Source organism: Natator depressus, chromosome 11 (genome assembly GCF_965152275.1).
Source record: "Natator depressus isolate rNatDep1 chromosome 11, rNatDep2.hap1, whole genome shotgun sequence".
Lineage (NCBI taxonomy): Eukaryota > Metazoa > Chordata > Testudines > Cheloniidae > Natator > Natator depressus.
This window is the reverse complement of record NC_134244.1, coordinates 36,297,597-36,324,600: the sequence shown is the minus strand read 5'-3', so window position 1 is coordinate 36,324,600 and position 27,004 is coordinate 36,297,597. Positions and strand designations below refer to the sequence as shown.

Below are 27,004 nucleotides of genomic sequence, written 5' to 3'. Positions count from 1 at the left end.
CAGTTGTTCCATCTGTACAGTACCATGTCACCCAGATGATTACAGGAACTTTTCAAGAGTTACTCAGATGTATAGCTGTTTCTCTAGAAATCCTAGTGATGATGGTAGAAGAGAGTTCCAAAGACATTTAAACATACTCCGTACCTCTTTACGTGGTTGTTTGGCATTATCTATTAATGAAGCCTTATTAGAGCCAGTAAAGTTTATCTGGAGGACCCTAGCATCAGTAACACTGACCTTTAAGGAGACAGGTAAGAGGTACCAGGTCCCATCCACCAGCTTTGAGTAACCTGTTCACTTATCCAATATTTGGCTCATTGGTAGTTACAGCAGCTAATGAAAGAAACAGACAACAACTGAGAATGACACTGAAAGAGATAAATTGTTTCTTCCACCAAAACCCTTACCTCTCCTGTCAGATTTAATATCTCAGGGGCATCCTGCATTAGGATCTGATCTCACTCCACCTCACAGCCTGGTTACTGGTTGGTTGTCAGAGATAGAGAAATAGTGTTCTTCTGATGTCCAAATTATCTTGATCCAAAGTAAAAATTATTCTACCAGAATAGTTTATGTTGCCAAGTAGAAAAGGTTTATGATTTGGGCTGAACAGCCTCAGTTATCCTATACAGACTCCCAGATCCCAACTATTCTGGACATTTGCTCAGGACTTTCTGTGTCTCTTTTTGAGTGCCCTTGGCAGACATCTCTGCATATCTCCCTCCCATCCAGAACTACAAAGTCTCCCACCAAACTGTGATCAGATTCCCAAAGGGCTTTATACATGTTTTTTCCCCTCAGGTAAAGGGCCTCCTCTGTTCTCGGATCTTAATGTTGTCCTGACAGGCTCCCTTCGAGCACATGACATCTTGCTCCCTATTTCATTTGTCTCAGAAGGCAGCTTTCTTAGTTGCAATTACATTAGCCCAAACACTGGGGGAATACAAGTTCTTATGGCAGACCCTCCAGATACAGTATTCCATAGGGACAAGGATACCCTTAGGTCCCATCCCAACTTCTTATCTAAGGTAGTAACAGTTTTTCACATGAACCAAATGATCCATATACCAGTTTTCTTCCTGAAACCACATTCTAATCAGGAAGAGGCAAGACAAGATACTTTGGATGTCCTTAGGGCATTATCATTCTAACTGGATAGAACCAAGCCATTTTGAGTTTCCCCAAGACTCTTTGTTGCATTTGCAGACAGATTGAAGGCCTAGGCTATATCAACCCAGAGGCTTTCTAAATTATGTCTACCTGCCTTAAATCCTGTTATGAGTTATCCAGTTTAGATCCCTCCAGTGTATCCTTCTCCCTTATATCGCATCATTGCTTGTGAGTCACCAAGAGTAGGATGTATATGCACAAACACTCAAAGCCCTGGTCTACACTAGGACTTTAGGTCGAATTTAGCAGCATTAAATCGATGTAAACCTGCACCTGTCCACACGATGAAGCCCTTTATTTCGACTTAAAGGGCTCTTAAAATCGATTTCCTTACTCCACCCCTGACAAGTGGATTAGCGCTTAAATCGGCCTTGCCGGGTCGAATTTGGGGTACTGTGGACACAATTCGACGGTATTGGCCTCCGGGAGCTATCCCAGAGTGCTCCATTTTGACCGCTCTGGACAGCACTCTCAACTCAGATGCACTGGCCAGGTAGACAGGAAAAGAACTGCGAACTTTTGAATCTCATTTCCTGTTTGGCCAGCGTGGCAAGCTGCAGGTGACCATGCAGAACTCATCAGCAGAGGTGACCATGATGGAGTCTCAGAATCGCAAAAGAGCTCCAGCATGGACCGAACGGGAGGTACGGGATCTGATCGCTGTATGGGGAGAGGAATCCGTGCTATCAGAACTCCGTTCCAGTTTTCGAAATGCCAAAACCTTTGTCAAAATCTCCCAGGGCATGAAGGACAGAGGCCATAACAGGGACCCAAAGCAGTGCCGCGTGAAACTGAAGGAGCTGAGGCAAGCCTACCAGAAAACCAGAGAGGCGAACGGCCGCTCCGGGTCAGAGCCCCAAACATGCCGCTTCTATGATGAGCTGCATGCCATTTTAGGGGGTTCAGCCACCACTACCCCAGCCGTGTTGTTTGACTCCTTCAATGGAGATGGAGGCAATACGGAAGCAGGTTTTGGGGACGAAGAAGATGATGTGATGACGAGGTTGTAGATAGCTCACAGCAAGCAAGCGGAGAAACCGGTTTTCCCGACAGCCAGGAACTGTTTCTCACCCTGGACCTGGAGCCAGTACCCCCTGAACCCACCCAAGGCTGCCTCCTGGATCCAGCAGGCGGAGAAGGGACCTCCGGTGAGTGTACCTTTTAAAATACTATACATGGTTTAAAAGCAAGCATGTGAAAGGATTACTTTGCCCTGGCATTCGCGGCTCTCCTGGATATACTCCCAAAGCCTTTGCAAAAGGTTTCTGGGGAGGGCAGACTTATTGCGTCCTTCATGGTAGGACACTTTACCACTCCAGGCCAGTAACACGTACTCAGGAATCATTGTACAACAAAGCATTGCAGTGTATGTTTGCTGGCGTTCAAGCAACATCCGTTCTTTATCTCTCTGTGTTATCCTCAGGAGAGTGAGATATAATCCATGGTCACCTGGTTGAAATAGGGTGCTTTTCTTCAGGGGACACTCAGAGGAGCTCATTCCTGCTGGGCTGTTTGCCTGCGGCTGAACAGAAATGTTCCCCGCTGTTAGCCACAGGGAGGGGGGAGGGTTGAGGGGGTAGCCACGCGGTGGGGGGAGGCAAAATGCGACCTTGTAACGAAAGCACATGTGCTATGTATGTATTGTTAACAGCAAGGTTTACCCTGAAAGAGTGTAGCCAGTGTTTTATAAAATGTGTCTTTTTAAATACCGCTGTCCCTTTTCTTTTCTCCACCAGCTGCATGTGTTTCAATGATCACAGGATCTTCTCCTTCCCAGAGTCTAGTGAAGATTAGAAAGAAAAAAAAACGCACTCGAGATGAAATGTTCTCCGAGCTCATGCTGTCCTCCCACACTGACAGAGCACAGACGAATGCGTGGAGGCAAATAATGTCAGACTGCAGGAAAGCACAAAATGACCAGGAGGAGAGGTGGCGGGCTGAAGAGAGTAAGTGGCGGGCTGAAGAGAGGGCTGAAGCTCGAATGTGGCGGCAGCATGATGAGAGGAGGCAGGATTCAATGCTGAGGCTGCTGGAGGACCAAACCAGTATGCTCCAGTGTATGGTTGAGCTGCAGCAAAGGCAGCTGGAGCACAGACTGCCACTACCGCCCCTGTGTAACCAACCGCCCTCCTCCCCAAGTTCCATAGCCTCCACACCCAGACGCCCAAGAACGCGGTGGGGGGGCCACCGGCCAACCAGCCACTCCACCACAGAGGATTGCCCAAAAAAAAGAAGGCTGTCATTCAATAAATTTTAAAGTTGTAAACTTTTAAAGTGCTGTGTGGCATTTTCCTTCCCTCCTCCACCACCCCTCCTGGGCTACCTTGGTAGTCATCCCCCTATTTGTGTGATGAATGAATAAAGAATGCATGAATGTGAAGCAACAATGACTTTATTGCCTCTGCAAGCGGTGATCAAAGGGAGGAGGGGAGGGTGGTTAGCTTACAGGGAAGTAGAGTGAACCAAGGGGCGGGGGGTTTCATCAAGGAGAAACAAACAGAACTTTCACACCGTAGCCTGGCCAGTCATGAAACTGGTTTTCAAAGCCTCTCTGATGCGTACCGCACCCTCCTGTGCTCTTCTAACCGCCCTGGTGTCTGGCTGCGCGTAACCAGCAGCCAGGCGATTTGCCTCAACCTCCCACCCCGCCATAAACGTCTCCCCCTTACTCTCACAGATATTGTGGACCACACAGCAAGCAGTAATAACAGTGGGAATATTGGTTTCGCTGAGGTCTAAGCGAGTCAGTAAACTGCGCCGGCGCGCCTTTAAACGTCCAAATGCACATTCTACCACCATTCTGCACTTGCTCAGCCTGTAGTTGAACAGCTCCTGACTACTGTCCAGGCTGCCTGTGTACGGCTTCATGAGCCATGGCATTAAGGGGTAGGCTGGGTCCCCAAGGAAACATATAGGCATTTCAACATCCCCAACAGTTATTTTCTGGTCTGGGAATAAAGTCCCTTCTTGAAGCTTTTGAAACAGACCAGAGTTCCTGAAGATGCGAGCGTCATGTACCTTTCCTGGCCATCCCACGTTGATGTTGGTGAAACGTCCCTTGTGATCCACCAGAGCTTGCAGCACTATTGAAAAGTACCCCTTGCGGTTTATGTACTCGCCGGCTTGGTGCTCTGGTGCCAAGATAGGGATATGGGTTCCGTCTATGGCCCCACCACAGTTAGGGAATCCCATTGCAGCAAAGCCATCCACTATGACCTGCACATTTCCCAGGGTCACTACCCTTGATATCAGCAGATCTTTGATTGCGTGGGCTACTTGCATCACAGCAGCCCCCACAGTAGATTTGCCCACTCCAAATTGATTCCCAACTGACCGGTAGCTGTCTGGCGTTGCAAGCTTCCACAGGGCTATCGCCACTCGCTTCTCAACTGTGAGGGCTGCTCTCATCTTGGTATTCATGCGCTTCAGGGCAGAGGAAAGCAAGTCACAAAGTTCCATGAAAGTGCCCTTACGCATGCGAAAGTTTCGCAGCCACTGGGAATCGTCCCAGACCTGCAACACTATGCAGTCCCACCAGTCTGTGCTTGTTTCCCGAGCCCAGAATCGGCGTTCCACAGCATGAACCTGCCCCATTAGCACCATGATGCATGCATTGGCAGGGCCCATGCTTTCAGAGAAATCTGTGTCCATGTCCTGATCACTCACGTGACCGCGCTGACGTCGCCTCCTTGCCCGGTAGCGCTTTGCCAGGTTCTGGTGCTGCATATACTGCTGGATAATGCGTGTGGTGTTTAATGTGCTCCTAATTGCCAAAGTGAGCTGAGCGGACTCCATGCTTGCCTTGGTATGGCGTCCGCACAGAAAAAAGGCGTGGAATGATTGTCTGCCGTTGCTCTGACGGAGGGAGGGGCAACTGACGACACGGCTTACAGGGTTGGCTTCAGGGGGCTAAAATCCACAAAGGGGGTGGCTTTACATCAAGGAGTAGTTCAGGCAGGACTTCACGGAGGGTTCCAATAAGAAATGGTGCACCTAAGCTATTGTTCTTATTGGAACAAGGAGGTTAGCCTGGCCTCTGATTGATACATGGCTAGATCTACCTCGCTGCACCTTCTCTGTGAGTGACTGCAGTGTGACCTAGAGGAATGAGTCCCCTAGACAGGGGAGAAGGCAAATGAGTACAAAACAAATCTGGTCTATTTCTTGTTTTGATCCACTCCATCTATCTTTTACATCTTTGGCTGGCAGTAGACGGTGCAGAAGGACTGCAAGCCATCCACATCTCATGGCTGCTCGGCAGAAGATGGTACAGTACGACTGCTAGCCATCCTCATCTCTTGCCTGCCTGGCAGAAGATGGCACAGTACGATTGCTAGCCATCCTCATCTCTTGCCTGCCCGGCAGAAGATGGTACAATACGATTGCTAGCCATCGTCATCTCTTGCCTGCCCGGCAGAAGATGGTACAGTACGACTGCTAGCAATCCATATTGCCTGCCTGCTCACCATAAGACGGTTCAATACGACTGACTGCAGGACTAAAGAGAATGACCTGGTCAAGTCACCAAAAATTTAGTCCCTGCGCCCATGTCTGCCCAGGCGCTCCCAGCCGACGTGGCCAGGAGCACCTCGGACATGACGAGGACGGCTATCAGTCATACTGCATCGTCTGCTGCCAGAAGGCAATGGGTTGCTGCTACTGTGTAGCAATGCCGTACCGTGTCTGCCAGCACCCAGGAGACATACGGTGACGGTTACCTGAGCGGGCTCCATGCTTACGGTGGTATGGCATCCGCACAGGTAACTCAGGAAAAAAGGCGCGAAACGATTGTCTGCCCTTGCCTTCACGGAGGGAGGGAGGGAACGGGGGCCGGACAATATGTACCCAGAACCACCCGCGACAATGTTTTATCCCAATCAGAGTGCTCCATTGTGACTGCTCTGGACAGCACTCTCAACTCAGATGCACGATTGTTTGCCGTTGCTTTGACGCAGGGAGGGGCGACTGAGGACACGGCTTACAGGGTTGACTTCACGGAGGGTTCCAATAAGAAATGGTGCACCTAAGTTATTGTTCTTATTGGAACAAGGAGGTTAGCCTGGCCTCTGATTGATACATGGCTAGATTTACCTCGCTGCACCTTCTCTGTGAGTGACTGCAGTGTGACCTAGAGGAATGAGTCCCCTAGACAGGGGAGAAGGCAAATGAGTACAAAACAAATCTGGTCTATTTCTTGTTTTGATCCACTCCATCTATCTTTTACATCTTTGGCTGGCAGCAGACGGTGCAGAAGGACATATTGCCTGCCTGCTCACCATAAGACGGTTCAATAGGACTGACTGCCGGACTTAAGAGAATGACCTGGTCAAGTCACTAAAAATTTAGTCCCTGCGCCCATGTCTGCCCAGGCGCTCCTGATCGACCTCACACAGGCGACCAGGAGTACCTCGGACATGACGAGGACGGCTACCAGTCGTATTGTACCGTCTGCTGCCAGAAGGCAATGGGTTGCTGCTACTGTGTAGCAATGCCGTACCGCGTCTGCCAGCACCCAGGAGACATACGGTGACGGTTACCTGAGCGGGCTCCATGCTTGCGGTGGTATGGCATCCGCACAGGTAACTCAGGAAAAAAGGCGCGAAACGATTGTCTGCCCTTGCTTTCACGGAGGGAGGGAGGGAGGGAAGGGGGGACTGACGATATGTACCCAGAACCACCCGCGACAATGTTTCAGCCCCATCAGGCATTGGGATCTCAACCCAGAATTCCAATGGGCAGCGGAGACTGCGGGAACTGTGGGATAGCTACCCACAGTGCAACGCTCTGGAAGTCAACTCTAGCCTCGGTACTGTGGAAGCACTCCACCGAGTTAATGCACTTAATGCACTTCTGTGGGGACACACACACTCAAATATATAAAACCGATTTCTAAAAAACCGACTTCTATAAATTCGACCTTATTCCATAGTGTAGACATACCCAAAGAAAAAGAAACTGTTACTTCCCTTACACTAACTGTGGTTCTTTGAGGTATGCTGTCAATACGTATTCCATGACCCACCTTCCTTCCATACTACCATGAAGTCCTTTAACCTCTGGATTCGGTACTGGTGAAGGAACAGAGTGGTGGTTGAGGCTGTTTCCCCTTTATGCCCTCAACACAGGGCATGAGGACGCTCATGGTGAATGTATAGCCCCAGGACACTGCTGGGCAAAAGATTCTGATCTCAAACACAAGGGACGCATATGCAAGTAGAGTAGCATATATATGGACAACATGCCTTGAAGAGCCACAGCTAATGTAAGGTTAGGTAAGTAACCAGTTCTTATTATTATTTAGTTGTATTTTGCTTCTGTCTTTATGCTTTTTCCTATTTTCTGATCTTGTGCAAGTTGATTGCTTAGAATTTGCATTTGTTGTTAATATTTTAATATTTCAACTTTGATTTGATATAATTGCTGTTACATGACCATTTAATTGCATCACTTTATTCTAAGTGCAGACTAATGATTCAATCATTTATAATGTATATACATCACAGGGGAAAGGAAAATGCAGTCTGAAATGCTCTTTAACACACCTACTGACCATTGAGTAGCATCAAAACCTTTGGATGATGATAGCACATCCACCAAATTCCAAGGGCTAGGAAGTAATTGCTTAGGATGTGTACAGCTGCTAAGTGGATTGGGCATGAAGTTACAACATATGAAGGGGCTACATTTTACAGTATAATAGATTGTGAAATCCTAGATCTCCTCTTGAATTTGTCCAAAATCCTTAATTAGTGCTGTGGGAAAATGAAAGCCTTCTTGACGTATTCCTTACTCAGAGTAAAATGAGATACTGGAGAACACTGAAGCCGTATTGCTGCAATATAGAAGGAAATATTCTACCTCCCATCCCTGCTTTTTGCAATTTTTTTTAATCTGCACAACATGTGATATTTTTAATAAAGTTGGTTATGATCATTGTGGGTGAAGTCCCAGCTCCATTGAAGTAAATGGCAGTTTTGCACTGACTTCAGTGGAACAGAACAGAAAAGATGTTAACATGCTTTCCTAAAAATATAAAACATTCGATATCTGAGGTTCCACTCATTGTCACCTAGCACGTACACATAATTCAGCAAAAAAACTTTATTTTAGATTGAAAAAATTTTGTATGTTGGTAAAAATGTATCCCAGATGTGTTGCACTGTTATCCTGGGTTTTTAGTTCTATGTACAAGTTTGCTTCTAGTGAGAGTATCTTGTATTCTAATAGTGGTAAGTATGTCTTCCTCACCAAGCAAGCTGGGATTTTTTTACATAAATGTAATTTGTATATGCTAACTGATAATGCATTTGTGGGGTAATGTTGTACCCCATGAGCATATGTGTTATGATAACTCATGAACTAATGACCATCCAACTAGGCTGTTTTAGGACCGTGCATATGCTAATTGATAATGCCTTGCAGTGACAGTGGTTGCTGCATACAGTCATCCTACGGTAGAAGGGACTCCAAGGATGCTGGTTCCTTCAAATGTGGGATTGTTAGGTATCCTCAACAGAGTGGACTGGTGCTGGGTATCTTTGTCTAACACTCTTAAGATGATTTTCTGTCTAGTTATTGTGCTCCAAACACTGCAGACTCGGGAGACTCTTAAGGGGATTTTTTGTGTTGCACAATTCAAGATGGCGAACAATGAGCACAATATTCTGTTTCCGACCTTGTAAAAATGATTTGTGCTAACAGTGTAGTAGATGATGGTGTTGAGAGTTGCCCTGAGAAAGAAGACCATGGGTCTGTTGATTGTTCATCAAGTTCGTCTTCAGACAATGAGGAGCTTTTATCCGGGCAAGAATGAATATCTAGAATCATGAGCATGGGCTCACAGGACACATGCCTGGAAAGGGGTATGGCAGAAGGGGATACAGGAATAAAATACTATTTCAATACCATTACCCAAAACTCCTCCCTCAGAACCACTGCACTGATTATGTGCAGGAGGGAGATCAAGCCCACTATTCAGCTTTCCAGCTACTGAAAACACACAAACTGTTAAACAATTTTCTTTAGTATATTTAAAATCTTGCTGTATCTGCCATAGGCCCCCCCAGCATGATCTTGAAATCAATTAAGATTTTTTGATTTCAGAAATGTTGGTAAACATTTTACCAATAAGCTTTCCCAGCCTTATACATTGTTCACAACCAGGGGCAGTGTGTGATGAAAAGTTTGCATTTGATTCTGCAGATGCATGAAAAAGATCTGACAATCTAGTGGTAGATTTCAAAAGAGAGTTCAAAAGTCCATCTAAATCATTATTCTGGGGAAACTGACCTGGCTTTGATTCGGGCAGCCTCCATATCAGTCTTTGTGTATGAGTTAGAACAAAAATCCAAAAGGCTCAGACCACATGGTGGTCATGAATCTCCAGTTCCTTAGAAGATAGTATCTGACCCCCCCCCACAAATCCATCCTCTTCGCTAGAAAGGGGGATATAAAATCCATAATTTTAGAGTGAGCAAGGGGACAGATGGGAGCACTTATGGTGGAGGCAGAGGTACCATGTCATCAAGTTTTGTGGGCTTACTGATGTGTTTTAACCATTGCTAGTAAATTTAGGTAATTCAGCCCAGCTCCTTCTGCCCTCAGACCACTCTCTCAGACTAGAACCTTTTGCTATGATCTTATTCTAGGTACAACCACTTCAAATCTCCCCCCCAAAACATTCCCCAATCAGTTCATATCTTCCAATCAAGTACAAACAATCTACCATTGCCACCACAAGCACCCAGCATTGAAAAGAGGGACCACGATTGCCCCCAGGGGGGCCGCATCCCAATCTCCTGGTGCCCACCGCCTCCAGGATTCAGGGGGCCTGTTCCAGGAACCCAGTAGCACACAGGAACAAGTCCTCAACAATCTGCCACTGCTCACAGCTGGTGGCTCCCCTCACTGCTATACCAGGCAAGTGGCAGGCTCCCCACACAGGACCAGGACTCTGCACTGCTCCCTGGACTCTCTCCCAGTGCTACCACCATCTCGGTATTGCAGACCCTGTCAGTCAGCACATCATTTCCGTCTCTTCTCCCAGGGCTTGGGAGTGCAAGCTGGGTCAGGGCTACTACAGACAGGTCTAAAGCTTTGGAAGATAAAACTGGATTTTCAACATATATAATAAAGATCTCTTTCCTCCATCTGTTGCCTTATTGGACTTCTTTAAGAGTCCTTTAATTTTTGAAAGCTTTATATCATCATTGTTCAAGTACTCTTTTAGCATCTCTTCTCTCTGCTTAGAGCATGTAAGCCATGATCATGTCAACCTATAGAGCATGGAAAGTGAGCAAGTCAGGGAGAATGAATGGTCAGTGCAAAGAAGTGAAACTGTGGGACTGATCTTTCATACCAATTTAGAGAGGATCATTCTTGCTTCATCAGCTGTTGATCAATAATATTGTTAATTCCTAACAGATTTCTATCATTTCTCTGTTGACTGTGGCTCTCAAATACAATCAAATGGCCATTATCAACACTATAATGGCTCTAAGAATGTTATCAAAATTTTAATGTGTAAGAGTAAGATCAGTACCTATACTGACAATGTAGGTTCACTTTAATTTCCTTTGTAGGGTTTTTTTCTGTGTGAGAATTTTTGTTTTCCTTCAGATCTTAGTGTATCACCAACAAGATATAAGAATACAAAGTATTTATGCTTCCTTGTATCAGCCAGTATTCATTAGTTGGGTATCTAATGGTATTTCCCCCCTATTTTTCCTTTATGCTACTCCTTCCTTTTTCTGCTACTTCTTTCCTTAATTTAAAAGATTTTCTCCAGGCTACAGAAGTATTTCTGAAGAAAGTGCTCTAACTTAGATTCTTCTTGAGAAGGCTGTAACACACATCTATGGGATGTATAGTAGTATGTACAAAATGAGTAATTTTTGCTTTTCTGTCTTTTATGTAGGTCTCCTTGGTTAGCTTAACAGCGAATGCATTAGGTTACTCGGAACTTGGTGCCATTAAGTCTCTTAGGACACTAAGAGCTTTGAGACCTCTGAGAGCCTTGTCACGATTTGAAGGGATGAGGGTAAGACAAAATGAAAGAACCTGAAATAATGCATGCATAAAAAGAAACAATGCATGCAGAATAAGGAATGACAAATCCATGCAGAAAGGCTGTACTATCCTCTTATCTACTGAGTATCGAAACGATAAGCAAAAGGCTTTATCAGCTCACCTAAATCCATATGCAATATCATACTTTAGTTGTGTTCATTCCAGTTACTTTACTTTCTAGCCAATCTCAGGACTTTTTCTTTAAGGTTACAGAAATAATCAGAGAAATAAATATATTAACTCTTAACGGATTTTCTAAAAATGAGTTAAAGATGAGTGGATTTTGTACAATTTGGTGCTGATAAACATACCACAAGGTTTCTACAAGAATCTGATTCAGCACCAGTTTAAAAAAGTACCTTCCGTGTTACAAATTCAGATCTTTGTATTTTCATTAAAAATAAAGCTCCAAATTCAGCTTTGTTGTAACTCTGTTGAAGTTCACTCGATCGCACCAGGGTTGAATTTGGCCCCGTTAGTAGTTTTACATCTATTTCTGTCAGTGGCTGATGGACACATGAGAAAAATATGAATTATTTTTTGGATTATTTTTCTTGATTAGATAATCATTTATTGTATAATAACTATTCTGCTGACTCCAGGAAGAATCCTGTTGTTCAGTACTAAACACATTATATTTAGTTCCTATTCTGAGTAAGTTAGAATCGCTGTTCTCCATCTCACACAAGAAATGGTCTCTTTTTACTTAGCGTTTCCTTTGTCTACTGTTTTCTATTCCTTACAGCTGCTGAATACAAACTAGTCCAATGTGCATGTCATTGAAATCTATTTAATTTTAAGAGAGTGATTTTTTCCACTTCATGGAAACATAAGAGGAAGCAGCTTTCTGATAATGTCAAAATCAGATCTAATCTAGTAAAATAAACAGTTTGCAATGTACTGTCTGAATAATGTTTAGATATAACTCCACACTAGTATCATGAAATCAAATTCAGATGGTTAGAATTGAGTTCCTCAAATTGTATCACATTACATATCTTTACTTCAGACTTCAAAAAAAAACCCACAACTATTAACTAAAACATGACTAGATTAATGAATTTCAGTTTCAGATGACCATGTCTTAATTTAACAAAGTCCTTAAAATTATAAATTTGTGAATTGATAAATTAGCAACATGTAATAGGCTAAGAGCTGGGTCAAGTACTGCAGTGTTTATTTTGTCCGCTTGCAGGAAATAGTAAATTTGGGGGGAGAAATTAAACCTCTTTGCTTTCTTGCATTGCTTATACCTACAATGAGCTGTGGCAAAACTGGCTGATTTTTGATTCAGCAAGTGTCTTTTTAGTTTTAAGATTTTTCACCACCTTCAAAAAGATGCAGAGTATTTCCTGGAAAGGAATTAAATGTATTCCACAAAGCCTTTGTAAATAAGAGACTATTGACAAATTCTAAAAAATCAGGAGTCAGATTGTCATTGATTTCAGTGGAACTGTGCCAATTTAAAGAAGAATCTGACATCAGAAATCTAGTTTAGATTATGATCCTGTTTTTAGTAATGCCCTGTTTTCTATTTTAGTGAATTGGGAGAGTGTGAAAATTTCAACAAAAAGTGCTTTTTCAACCTTTTACCAAGTCAGTAAAATCCTAATGAATTCAGTCCGTTCTGTTGGTTCTGATGTATACATTTCACAGTTCACTAATATTTTTATATGATCTGGTTATAGATTAACTTTGTTATTCTCTGTTGCAAATATTATTCCTTGTGCAGAGGGCTGACACAAGGCCTGTGAGCCATTTAGGTAAATATAGGTCTTAAGTGTTCCATAGACTGTGCTGCCCTGTGCACAGGAATGAGTTTTGCCAGAATAAGAACATCTGAAATAGGATTCTGTTGTTGCATTGTATTCTGAGAAGTGTTTAATACTTCAAAACAATGAACTTCAAAAAAACTAACTCCACCCAGATGCTGGAAGGTAAAGTAAAGAATTGCTTTCATTTAAATTAAATCTCAGTCACAGATTTAGGGTTATGTTCACATTTCAATGCATGTAGATTAATGATAACTACCTGCAAACTAAGACTTGAATATACCCATAGCTTTTATGTTAAGCTTTTTATTACTCTTTGTAACATAATGCTCTTGCACTAGTTCTGAATTCGTATGGTATTTTAAATGTAGAAAATCAGATATACGTTGCTTTGTCTAATTGGTTTAGGTAATAATAACGCATGTGTTTGTATGTAGCTTTCATGAATAAAGCATGTTGTGCCCTGCTTGATTTCTGCATTAGAAAAGTAGTAGCAGGCAGAAGAAAACTTTTAAAAATTACCCACATTGCACTTTCAGTTTTGCATGTTTTATGCACATTTCTGGCTGATGGCTTTAAACATTTACTGTATTTCAAATTTCCAGTCCAATTTCTCAATATGTAAAATTAAATAACAGTAATTGATGTCTCAAATATACTCCTAAAATTCAATAGATATTTTGGAGGTTACCTTACCAGGGAAATGATGTTGAGGCTTGAACACCTTATTTTTCAAGAGCACTCTAGACTTAAAAGAAAATTGACAGTATCACATACAACTAAGTTATAAAGCATAACACCAAGTGTTTCTGTCATTACAGATACCTAATTAATAATAAACTGTATATTTCTGTTTCATATAGGATAATCTTTCTTCAACTTGGATGGGGTGGAACGCTGGTTCCTCCCCTCAGCCCTTTATTATGGGTACTGTATTCCCCCCTTTGCTACCCTTAATCCTTTCTCTGTGACTAATTACTACATGGAGTGGGGCCAGAGGGGAGTGTTCTAATTTGTGTGTCCCAATAACATTATTATAGTTGATACTTCCATTCTACACCCCTATTTTAATTGCTTTAAGCTTTCCCAAAAAATACCTTTTGGGATTGAAATTTTTCATGTTTGATCTCAGCATAGAAATAACTTTCTGTGGAAACCTTCGTGAAAATCAGGTTAGCTATTTTGACTTATCAGAGCTAGTGTTGCAGGAGGAGAGTTTGTCAGTGCTTAAGACATTTTTAGATGCTCTTTTTTTCACTTGGCTCTATCACGAATGGGTTTGAGTTAAACTTCTAATCTGTCATCTATGTAGTCCTGAAAGAGCATGTGTGCTTTGCATTTTTTGAAGATACTTGGTTTGCAGTTACGAACATTTTAAAGTGGTATGCAGAGTATCCACAGTACATTACTTTATTTACAGTCAGCACACAAAGTGCTATGATTTGAATATTCACAGGTATAGATAATTGTATAGTCAGTCTCTATATTTTATTTAATTTCCTGTTGCTGGAGTTTTTTAAAATGCATACACTGAAAAAATGGATCAATTTACTGAAAGAACTCCTCATGAGCACATAGATCACATTTCTAAAACTGAGACATCACATTTCTTTCTTTAAACGTAACTCATAAAATCATCTTAGCCTTCATAGAACAGAAGAGATAAAGGGGGAAAACAAGACAGAAAGTATGATGGAAAGAATTAGGGGCTCTGATGAGATATTGCCAATAGGTCCTGAGATATTTTCAAACTTATCATTATCATCCTACAATCTGGAATTTTTCTTATAGGAGCCTGTCTCTGTAAGAGATGGAAGTTTTCTTTGATCTTATGAAGATATTCTTAGCAGTTAAAATGCCAATAACAATCGTATGTAATGTTGTCTTTTGTTAATCCTTGAAGTTTAGAAACATTACACAGGAGGCACATCACTGATTTAAAAATATGCATTCATTGTCATATACTTTCAAAACACAATTATCTGAATACAGCCCTAGAACATAAGTGTGAGATCACCAGATGGATGAGAATATCACTTGGAATAGCCCAGAGTCTTCCAGGTTTAATCAGTTTACTTTTAATGGTTCCAGTATGAATGATGCATCAAGTTAAACTGCATTAGCTTTAACTGAGTATTTTCATCACCTTTGAGGTCTTTGTATTCTAAGTTTGAACCAATCAATAGTTGTGTAAGTTTCCCCTTCCATTTAGATTATTATTTGGTTGGAAATCTATCTATCTATCTATCTATCTATCTATCTGTTGTTGATCAGACAGTTATATCATTTGGAGGTTTTTTAGTTTGAGAAATCTGATCTTATTTACCAACTCAGATTTCTAAACAGTCAACCAGGACCCCAGCATCTTAGGAACCAACTCTTCAATTACAAAAATGTACAAAAATTAATTCTGTCAAGATTCTGTCTGTAAGTCTTCAAAAATCATAAAATGAATATAGTAGTACTCTGTGATCATTCTCATAGCAGCCAGTAATTCTAGTTGACTTTACTGTTAGAAGAATGGCTTATAACTGTCTGAAGAAATAACTTACCTAGCTGAATTTGTGCATGTTTCTTATCAGGGTTTTTCGTTTGGTTGGATTTTAATGAAAATTCATTATCATTTTTGAGGATCATAAATTGAAATAAGCATTGTTTTTATTAAATACTTATTGAAATACATTGTATGTTTTCTTTTTGCCATATTTTTTAAATAAAAAGCAAAGAAATTAAGATCAATAAAACTACATTACTGTAATAATAAGATTATATTTTCACAAAAATTGGGAAAATCTGAGAAATGATTTCCCCCATCAACTAGTTATTTTGTTTCCTTTTCCATGTGCATTTACAATAGTGTCTTTCATTACATTATCATATAACTGCAATCAATTTGACATACTGCTTGGTAGATAATTGGGTAGGAAAGGATGTAGAAAAACCCATTTTTTCTATATTATTCCTTCAGAAATACTCATATACATGATTAAGTCTGTGTTAAGAAGCAGGGTTAAGGTTGCTCTGGGAACTGTAGGATCTTATTAAATCAAACAGCTTAGTAAAATTCAAAAAGAGATTAGCAAATTATATGAATATAAATAGCATCTGCAGTTGCACTAGCTAAATTAAATATTTACAAAAGCTGTCAGTTCTCATATTTTAAGGCATAAACTGACCACCAGTTGGGATTGGGTAGAAATTTTTCCCATGATAGGGTATTGTACAACATTTTGTGCATTGTGGGATTTTTGGAAGTTTTTTGCTTTTCTTTGAAGGTATTAGGTATAGGTCACTGCCAGAGGCACGATTCCAGAATACATAGTCCATTGTTCCGGTCCAATAGCATAACAGTTTAGCAAAAATAAAAATGATTATACTGTTTTTGAGGAAGGAGCAATTGTCCCTTTCTCTGAGACTTTTTCTAGCTTTTTCTAACTTCAAGCTTGAGTATCACTGTAATACACATTAACACTCTCTGCTTTTCATCTCCCTCAGCTCATTCTCTAGTCCTTCTGTCTCCCATTTATCTGCCTGTCTTCTCTTTGTTGGCTGTTAATTACCCCTAAAATTTTCTAATACCGAATGTTTTAAACTCTGAGTTCCTACTTCTAGGTAATCAACTTTGTCTCATGTCTTTGGCTCTGCCAATACTTCCCTTAACTCAATACTAGTTTTACTCCAGAAGCAGAAAATCTTGTTATAAATCTTGTCATCAAACACCGTCGAACTTTCTGTTCCCTAACGCATTTTTGTCTGTGTATCTGCCTATTTCACCTCTGAAACATTGACAGGATTCATTCTTACCTTGATTGCTTTTTTGAAGTTTTTGCTCATACCTTAATCATATCCTGTCTCAACTCTTACATTTTCTTCTTACTTACTTCCTATTTTCTGCACTTCAGGGAATCCAGGACTAGGGGTGGAAGGATTGATTTGCTAAAATGAGAGTTCATCTCCACTTTTGACCATGCATCAAACTGTCCTGAGCATTTTTCAGACTATGCTTGTATTTTAAATTTTAGCTATATAATTGCAGTTCAAATAGTCCATTAAGATCAGAGTACGTTCACTTGGCATCAAAGTAAAATTATATAGCAAAGATGAGTTCATGAGAACATTAAAGGGAAACAAGGAAATCTCCATATCCTGTAAGGTATATTGCTATGATATAAGAACTGAATTGTTTAAAGGTGGATTTCACCAGATAGCTATAATTATTTTCTTTTTAAAAAAAGTTTGTGTATGATGGTTGCCTGATTGGCAGACTAAAACCAGCCATTCATCCACAAATGAAGTGTAGTGTGAACCCTGGCAAGACAGTCGTCATCACACTGCCCACCAGTGGGCCTCAGCTCGCCTTTGGAGGGAACTACATCTAACAGAGAGAGGGGAGATTGATCTTCATGCCCTTTATAAATTAGCTTATGCTGGGAACACCAAAATCATCCTGCACTGTGTAACTTGGCTTTTTTTGGTTCGGGGTCTGATTTAATTAACTTATCTTGCTAATTTTGATGGGTGTGGGCACTCAATCCACTGCTGTTAAAACTCCCCTCCAGAATATCCCCTGTCGGAGCATCACAGAGTGCACTTTATACCTGGGAAACTCTAGGACTTCCTCAGTACATTCAGCACTCAGAGTCTCTAGCAGAGAAACACCAGAGCACACCAAATTCAAAACAAGCACCATAGGTTAAACAGCACAAAGATGTTGATACAAAGACTATAGAGAGTTATTTTCTCAAGAATTATCCAGCCAGATAGTAGCAGGGCATAGAGCACATGCACACAGACACAACTATCATGAGTACTGCCACTGGGAGAGAAATAAGAGAAATTCTTACAAGAAGTTCTTCAGGAGGTAGAGGTGAAGGATTACTACACTGAGACCTTTTTTTTTCCCTTATCACTTTCTAACCAGATTATACTTTTCCTCCTGGAAACATTTCATTTTCATCTTCTGTCACCTCCAACTCCAGTTTGTAACTGCTCTCTTGATACTAAAAACTTTCCATAAACGTAGAATCAGAAATAGAGGACTAGGAGGGACCTCAAGAGATCATGTAGTTCATACCCTCATGCTGAGGCAGGACTAAGTATACCTAGAGCATCCTTGACAGGTGTTTGTCTAACCGTTTCTTAAAAACTACCTGTTCCAATACTTACTTGTCTTTATAGTTAGAAAGTTTTTCCTAATATCTTACCTAAATCTCATCTGAGCATAGTATATGCTTCATTACAATCTGTCATATCATTTATCTACCTACTCTCCTACCCATTCCACTCCAATCAGTAGGAAAATTATATAATTGCCTATGTGCTTTTTGAAGAACATGGATTGGCAGCTAAAAAAAAGCAACACATCCATCTCCCTCTCTCTCTTCCTTTATTTTTTTTAATCCCATTGTAGGATAAAAATGTGGTAGGTTGGATTGCCAGATAAATTATATATTCTGAGGGGGAGGGGAAAGTAGTTGAAAATAAGATAAGCTTTCTTAGCAGTAATTCTTCTTTGAAGATATCTTCTCACAGCATGCTCACTCCCAGTTGCTGTCATGTTTTCAGAGTGAGACAGGGTGGAAGTCTTCCAGCTTTAGAGGTTTTGGGGCTTTCTTCGGTAGTGAAAGTTCACTGTGAGACTCCTACCTTATTCGTCAGGTGTCAGTAGCTGGGAAGATCTCAGTTCCTAGAACACTTTTTTCCTGTTCTCAAATTGTCTAGGAAGCAAGAAGCCCCATAGAACTGATTTATAAAAGTGGCCCATAAAAAGAGTTAATTTTTAAAATATATAGTGTATCCTAAAAAATGGACAAAATATGCATATTGATGTGTGTATGGATGTTCATGTGTAAATTAGGGCTGTCAAGTGATTAAAAATATTACGATTAATCGTGAGATTAAAAAATTAATCGTGATTAATCGCACTGTTAAAAATAGAGTACCATTTATTTAAATATTTTTGATGCTTTCTACATTTTCAAATATATTGATCTAAATTACAACACAGAATACAAAGTGTACAGTGCTCACTTTATATTTATTTTTGATTACAAGTATTTGCACTGTAAAAAAATGAAAGATATAGTATTTTTCAATTCACCTAATACAAGTACTGCAGTGCAATCTATTTATCATGAAAGTTGAACTTACAAATGTAGAATTATGTACAAAAAAACCTGCATTCAGAAATAAAACAATGTAAAATTTTAGAGCTTGCAAGTCCAAAAATACTATTTCTTTTGTTTATCATTTTTATAGTGCAAATATTTGTAATAAAAATAATATACACTTTGATTTCAATTACAACACAGAATACAATATGTATGAAAATGTAGAAGAACATCCAAAATATGTAATAAATTTAAAAACTGATTAATTGTGATTAATTTTTTTTGAGTTAATTGCATGAGTTAACTGTGATTAATAGATAGGCCTGGTGTAAAACATTTGTATTCAGGCTGAACTGCCAGTGGAAGGGCAATGTTTGTGAGGGTCATGGCATAGCAGTATCTTTTCTTGAGTTTCAGTTGGTGAAACTCACTGATTAACTTCATTCCACAAACTCTACCCCATATCCTACCTGGTTGTGGCAGCCAGTGAGGAACAATTAGGCCCACTTCTGGTAGAGATTGCCAGCACTTCATTGGGAGTATGGGGGGAGACAGGTTGCTGGTTACCCTTAAAGAAGCCAGGCATGGGTGTTACAAGAATATATCATTTGATGTTGCCAACCTGACCAATTATAATCCGGTATCTAACTGGCCAGTTTTACCTAAGATAATTTAAAAGGTTGTTGAAAAATGACTCTCAATATCTAGATCCTTGGATTTCCTTTTTCCTTGTCAATCTGGGTCCAGGCCTGGGTACTGGGGAAATGTATCCGTCGCATTGGTGCATGATGTCCTGGAAATAGGTGAAGATCCTGTGTCTGTACTGATATTATTAGCTCTGCCTGCTGCTTTTGATTCTATTGATGAGATGTTATTGATTTTCCTGCAGGCACTAGTAGAAGTGGGTAAGTCTGCTCAGGGTGGCTCTCTTCTTTTTATCTGATGGATCCAAGAGAGTTTTGCGGGTAAATACTTATGTTCTCATTTCTACAAGATTCTGCTTTATATCATACTACTAGGAATCCACAGGGTTTTCCTATATATACAAGACTTCCCCTTGGATATAAAAAAATTCAAAAACAAACCCCCCAAACTGTGAGGAATGATGGGGAATAAAAATCATGTGATATAGCTTCAAAGAAGCTTTGCTACAGATATTTTCCCCTTCTTCAAAGATATGATCATGACAGGATTCCTAATCTTGGAGACTGAGTAGGCTGAGACACGTCTCAAATAACATTTCAATAAACATCACAATAGGCAGTGTACTAAATAGGCCAATATCATTTATTAATCAAGAGGAATTTATTAAGTGGGAGGGATGAAGTAATCACAACGCCATTAAAGAGACATAGACAAACAAACAGAGCATTAAAAGATGTGTGGCCTCCTGGGAAAAGCAAACTTTTAAAATCTGCCTACTTAACTAAGAGACATCATGAAAAGAAGTACACTCTTAAGGCCAGCAATGTTGGGGCATCCCTATATAAGAAATATATTATACATCATTGCATGACTGAACCAGTTGAACTGAGGAATATTGTTTTGTAAAAGTGTGCAAGGAAGACCACATGGATGTCTCAGACTTGGGGCGGGCTACTGAAGTTGACCTGCCTACGACAACCTGCCTGTGACATAACCCTTTATGTGCAAGTCTGTTATGTCATTGCGGTCAGAAAATGTAACCAGTCAGACAACCATTTAGACATACATCTTTTAGGGATGGTCTAATAAATTGGCGTCAAATGAAACAAAAAGTTGGGTCAACTTTGTAAGCATTGACTTCACATTAAGGACTTCTTAGTTTGTGGAGGCAGGAATCACAACATACAGTCAGGATGAGCAGTTTATTAGAGACAGGATCCACCACTATCACCTTTGACTGGAATACAGAATGACTTTTGTAATGCCACTTTATACCTTAAAACTTAGGGTTGGGTCACAGAGACCCCCTTGGGAATGTCACCTGATGTGCTGAGACTACCTCTGAGCCCATTTTCTCTGCCAGTTTGGGCCTTGTGACGGGGTTGGGACTCACAACCACAGAGCATCCTGCTGACTCGTCAGGGAATTAACTTAGACCAGTGTGGAGCGCCCTCCACTGGTGGTGTCCCATCTGTCTCTCACCCTCTCTTGGTGCCTGGACCCGTGTTGCTCCCTTCTTGTGGCATCCTCTTCAAGACACTGCCCTCCGGCAGTGCCCCCTAGTCCTCGTTCACCCCCTTCCCGGGGGGGGGGAGTTATCAGCAGTCTTTCACTTTGCCCAGCCACAGCGGCCAAGCACCCCCAAAGTCTAACCCCTTTTTCCAGGGGTCCGGTGCAGTCCACTATCGCCACATCCAGTAGCTGGGTGTATGTGCAAGGGGGGACCCAGGCCCGCCCTCTACTCTGGGTCCCGACCCAGGGACCCTTTGGCTGCAGTCTTCCTGCCCTCCTTCTCTCCCCTTGTCTGCCTCTCTCCCTGGGTCATTTCCCCTTCGTTCCTTTTGCACCGGCCCAGCCCTTCTCTCGGGGCCTGCAGCCTGGCAGATACCAGGCTGGAGTTCCTTCTGCTCCCCTCGCCTGCCCCGCACTGCACTGTCCTGGGTGCTAGTCCCCTTGCACAGGAGACAGAACTTCACCCTCTGAAGGCCTGGGAGAGACTCTCTGCTCCCTTCCTGGGCAGCCTTTATATAGGGCTGAGCCTGGCCCTGATTGGCTATCTCTTACTCAGCCTCTGATTGGCTCCCTAGCAAGCCTTCTCTGATTGGCCGCCCTCCCGCACAGCCTCTCTGGCCTGCTGGAGCCCCCTCTAGTATAGGAGTGGGGCAGCCACCCCACTTCAGGCCTCCAGAACCCTGTCTTGTTGAGCCAGATACACTAATCTGCTGCAACACAGACCCACGCCCCCAAAGCTGCAGACTTAATTGAAAACGGCTTAGCAAGTGCTCCTGTCTTTAGCACCCAGATACCCAGCTCCCAATGGGATCCAAACCGCAAATGAATCTGTTTCACTCTGTATAAAGCTGATACAGGGTAAACTCATAAATTGTCCGCCCTCTATAACACTGATAGAGAGAGATGCATAGCTGTTTGCTCCCCCAGGTATAAATTACTTACTCTGGATTAATAAGTAAAAGTGATTTTATTAAGGATAAAAAGTAGGATTTAAGTGGCTCCAAGTAATAACAGACAGAACAAAGTAAGTTACCAAGCAAAATAAAACAAAACACGCAAGTCTAAGCCTAATACAGTAGGAACTGAATACAGGTAAATCTCACCCTCAGAGATGTCCCAATAAGCTTTTTTCACAGACTAGACTCCTTCCTAGTCTGGGCCCAATCCCTTTCAGACCAACGTCGTGGCTTATGGCCTGGGTCCAGCAATCACTTACACCCCCGTAGTCATAGTCCTTTGTTCCAGTTTCTTTCAGGTATCTCTTTGGAGAGGCCACTTCTTGAGCCAGCTAAAGACCAAATGGAGAGGCTTCCAGGGCCTTTTATATTCTCTCTCTTGTAGATGGAAACCCCTTTGTTCTTCTGTGCAGAATCACGGCAACAAGATGGAGTTTGTAGCCACCTGGGCAAGTCACATGTCCATGAATGATTCAGCTTTTTGCAGGCCGATGCCATTGTTTACATGTTAGTTTGAATGTTCCCAGGAAAGCTCAGATGTGGATTGGCATCCTCAAAGTCCATTGTCAGTTAAGTGTTTCTTGATTGGGCACTTACTGAGAATAGTCCTTTCTCAAGAAGCTGATCAAATGCTTCACTGAGCCTACTTAGACTCAAACACATTGAGATACAAGTACATAGCCAATATTCATAACTTCAGATACAAAAATGATACACACAGCATAATCATAACCAGCAAATAACAACCTTCCTATAGACACTTTTCTTGACTTCCTATGTACAAGATTTGGTGCAACTATAGGACATTGGTTGCAACAATGATCTATAAGGTCACAGTTCATGTCACTAACGTCACACTTGGTATTTGGTGGCTCGGTTTCTAGAGCGTGAAGTTTACTCACTCTGTGAATTGAAGTTATTGTCATGGGAAAATTTAGGTTCCATGACACAGGACTTTTTACTGGGATTTGTGATGGTGGAAATCGTGTAAGCACTGTGGGAGCCAGCTGTGACTGCTCTAACCTCATTAATAGGCTGAAATAGCCACCAAATGAATGGAAACAGACTCAGGCAGAAGGTAGTTAGGTATTTTTTGTGGGAAGCATTTAAAGAGATCCATGTGGACCTGTTTGCACCTCACTGCAAACCTTTTCAACTTGCATTTATAAGTCTTTATGGTACACTTCTGTCAAGGTTCCTTCCCCACTCTGAACTCTAGGGTACAGATGTGGGGACCTGCATGAAATACCCCCTAAGCTTATTCTTACCAGCTTAGGTTAAACGCTGCCACCACCAAAGTGTTACACAAAGAACAGGGGAAGTGCCCACTTGGAAACGTCTCTCACCCAAAATATCCCTCCCAAGCACTACACCCCCTTTCCTGGGGAAGGCTTGATAAAAATCCTCACCAATTTGCATAGGTGAACACAGATCCAAACCCCTGGATCTTAAGAACAATGAAAAAGCAATCAGGTTCTTAAAAGAGAATTTTAATTAAAGAAAAAGTAAAAGAATCACCTCTGTAAAATCAGGATGGTAAATACCTTACAGGGTAATCAGATTCAAAACATAGAGAATCCCTCTAGGCAAAACCTTAAGTTACAAAAAGACACAAAAACAGGAATATACATTCCATTCAACACAACTTATTTTATGAGCCATTTAAACAAAACAGAATCTAACGCATATCTAACTAGATTGCTTATTGACTCTTTTCAGGAGTTCTGACCTGCATTCCTGCTCTGGTCCTGGCAAAAGCATCACACAAACAGAGAGAACCCTTTGTTTCCCCCCCCTCCAGCTTTGAAAGTATCTTGTCTCCTCATTGGTCATATTGGTCAGGTGCCAGCGAGGTTATCTTAGCTTCTTAACCCTTTAGAGGTGAAAGGGTTTTTCCTCTGGCCAGGAGCGATTTAAAGGTGTTTACCCTTCCCTTTATATTTATGACAACTTCCAAGAAGACTGAAGATGTGCTGAGACACATCGTGCCCCTGGGCCCTGTACCATGTCAGGAACCAGACTGTTAAGGTGAAGACCGGTAAACTGGGAGAGGATAAAGTAACTAATCACTGCAGTGTGTCTGCAGTCATGTTCTCCTTTCCTGTTAGGCAAGTAGTGGTAGACAATGTCATGTGAAACAGAGCCTTTTCCCACACCTGCAAACTTTCTGTTAAAAGAGGAGCAACCCAGTATCTTCCTCCTTTTTTATATAGAACCTGGTGGCCTACTTGCATTTTGAATCAGGAACATAAGATTTGGGAAACTAGGCCTCTGTAAGTTGGGCTTCCCTTATCTCCAGAACATTTGTGTGTAGCTATTGTTCCTGAGATACTAAATGTCCTGAGTGTGTACTTCTTCTATGAACCTCTTCTACCATTCCCATCCATGGTAACTTCAACTAGTGCTGGTGTAATAAGTACTGTTGAAGATTGTCTCTGGCTTGCAACAAGGACACAGAGGCCTGGATATCATCCATTACCCAGATGTGATGTTGGCGTTCCTGTGATCCTTGCTTCTCTTGAGATATCTGGGTCTGTCAGGAACCCAGATGACTGACTAGATTAATTCAGTCAATACACACTGCCACACTTAGTCACCAAATTCTTGTTCAAATATGCAAATTGCCAGAAGATTCAATACAGAGCTCCTCAGAGTAATATTTTTGACAGGAGTGTATTGGAGGATAGATGGCTGTCTCATGGAGACTATTACTTTTGGACCTTGTGCAGAGGCAATATGTCATTTGAAGAGAGCCAGCAAGAGGGGCACATAGCCTGGAGAATCAAAGGACATGTAGACCACAGTAAATCATATTGAGTTTACTAGAGGCCGACTGGAAGGTAGGGACATCAGCAAAGAATATCCATTATTTTGATAGTACAGTATGGAAGGTGGAACCAGAGCTGTGGTGTTAGAAACCCAGATACAGCTCCAGATGGGAGCTCCTTGCCTACCTACAGTCAAGAAAGAACTGGCTGGACAGCTCTAGGGAATAGTGGTGGTTATTGGTTATCACATGGGAATTAATACTTCCTCAGAAAGCTTTGAGCTAGGATACTTCCATCCTGTTTCCCATGTTTCGGGAGCATGAGACCTAGAACAGTGATGATCTCTTTAAAGAAAAAGATTAATTTTCTTGAGGAAAAGCCAATCTGATAATTTTCACATATGAGAAATGAGAATCAAGAGGTACAAAACAGACAAATATTATTTTTGTACAACCTTTTTTGAATTTATTATTAGGGAAACCTTAAAAAAAGTTGGCATTCTGTTGGCAGTATCACTAATCCAAAAGGTGTTATCTGTTGCGTATGTTTAACTTGTAGTGTTTAGTTTTCTCAGTGGATGTGTTTTTTATAATAGTATGTGATAATACCATTGTCTGAGCTGAATGAGCTGGAATGATTCCATTTTGAACTTGTAAGCTTCCAAAATGCTTCTCATCTCTTCTTGCTATTGTTCCCCCCACCACCTCCGCCCAATACTCCTTACCCTAGACTACTTAGCTCAAATTCACACAGGGCGTAACTTTGATAAAATTAATGGATATGCCCACAAGAAGCGAGTGATTCATTTATTAGCTTTAAATGAAAAACAAAAATCTTTTAATTGAGCTACCAACATATGCCCCTTAACTGAGTAATTACATGATGTTATTGTTATAACCCTCATCCTTCCTCATCCCTCTCCTCCCTCCTGTTTATTGTTCTCACTCATCACAATTACAATTAGACTATAATTTCGTTGAGGCAGGAAACTATTTGTTTTGAATTGAATTTGTAAAATACCTAGCATAATTTTTGTTTTCTAAAATTATTATTATAATAACTAAGTCCATGGGATGAATTTATTACAATGAAAAGGGCTTCCTAAATTCTGCAATACTTTTAAAATAGACTTATGGCTCTCTACAACACTTCCAAATTATTCCAAGGAACTTCTTTCTCCTAAAATAGATTTAAGCAGAAGAATGGTATACTTGGTCCTGCCTCAGTGCAAGGGGTTAGACTAGATGACCTTTTGAGTCCCTTTCAGCCCTACATTTCTATGATTTTATAAATGTTATGATCTTCTCATATACTGCATGGAGCTAAAATCACCTTTGAAATTAATTCTGCTGAAAAATTCAGCAGCGTTCTGTTGAAAAGGCAGTCATCTGTGATATCGTTCTTCATAATGTTAATACCAGTAAATCAACCTTTATCAATAGACAGTATATCCCTAATCCTTCTGATTGGTTCAAAAACAAGAAAAGTAAGAATTTGGTTCTAAGTTGTCATGGCAGTAGATCTTCAAAAGCTTTCTGTGTTGTCTTATGATGTGAAGAGCTCTTTCAGGCTTGTGATTCCAGAGTTTGCACTTCAAATTTGCTGTTCCTCATACATCTACTTATAGACTTGATGTCCAGAATTGCCTTCTGTTTGTTTATAAAGGGCAAAGCATATGGAATATAAAGTAGGAAATTCCCTTCTGTAGATACTGGTTCTATGGTTCCTATCTCCCTTAGGTGTTGCAATGGTCCCCTCCAGCTCAAAGCTGAAGTCCTTGTAAGACAACCCCTTGTTCAAACAGAAACATCTTTTATAACTGTGTGATGTCTGATTTAGTTCTGAAGAGAGAGCATTAACAGGAGGTATGCTTTTCAAAACTGTTAACCCATTGCAAAATGTACCTCAGAAAAAGAGGTTGACAATTTATTTTTTCTGTTAAATTGTTCAAGTGATGAAGAAATATTACTTGAAGCTTCCACTATATTCACTTCTCTTTTAAA

General features: G+C 41.2%; 1 protein-coding gene across 9 annotated transcripts in view; it reads left to right on the top strand.

Annotated features, from left to right (window-relative positions):
* Positions 1 to 27,004, top strand: part of LOC141995937 (sodium channel protein type 1 subunit alpha) — a 179,006-nt gene that overhangs the window by 126,033 nt on the left and 25,969 nt on the right. For all 9 annotated transcript variants that reach the window (XM_074967483.1, XM_074967478.1, XM_074967480.1 and 6 more), the window contains one exon: positions 11,087 to 11,209. In XM_074967483.1, coding sequence (XP_074823584.1) covers positions 11,087 to 11,209 — 123 coding nt within the window. The remainder of the gene's footprint in view (positions 1 to 11,086; positions 11,210 to 27,004) is intronic.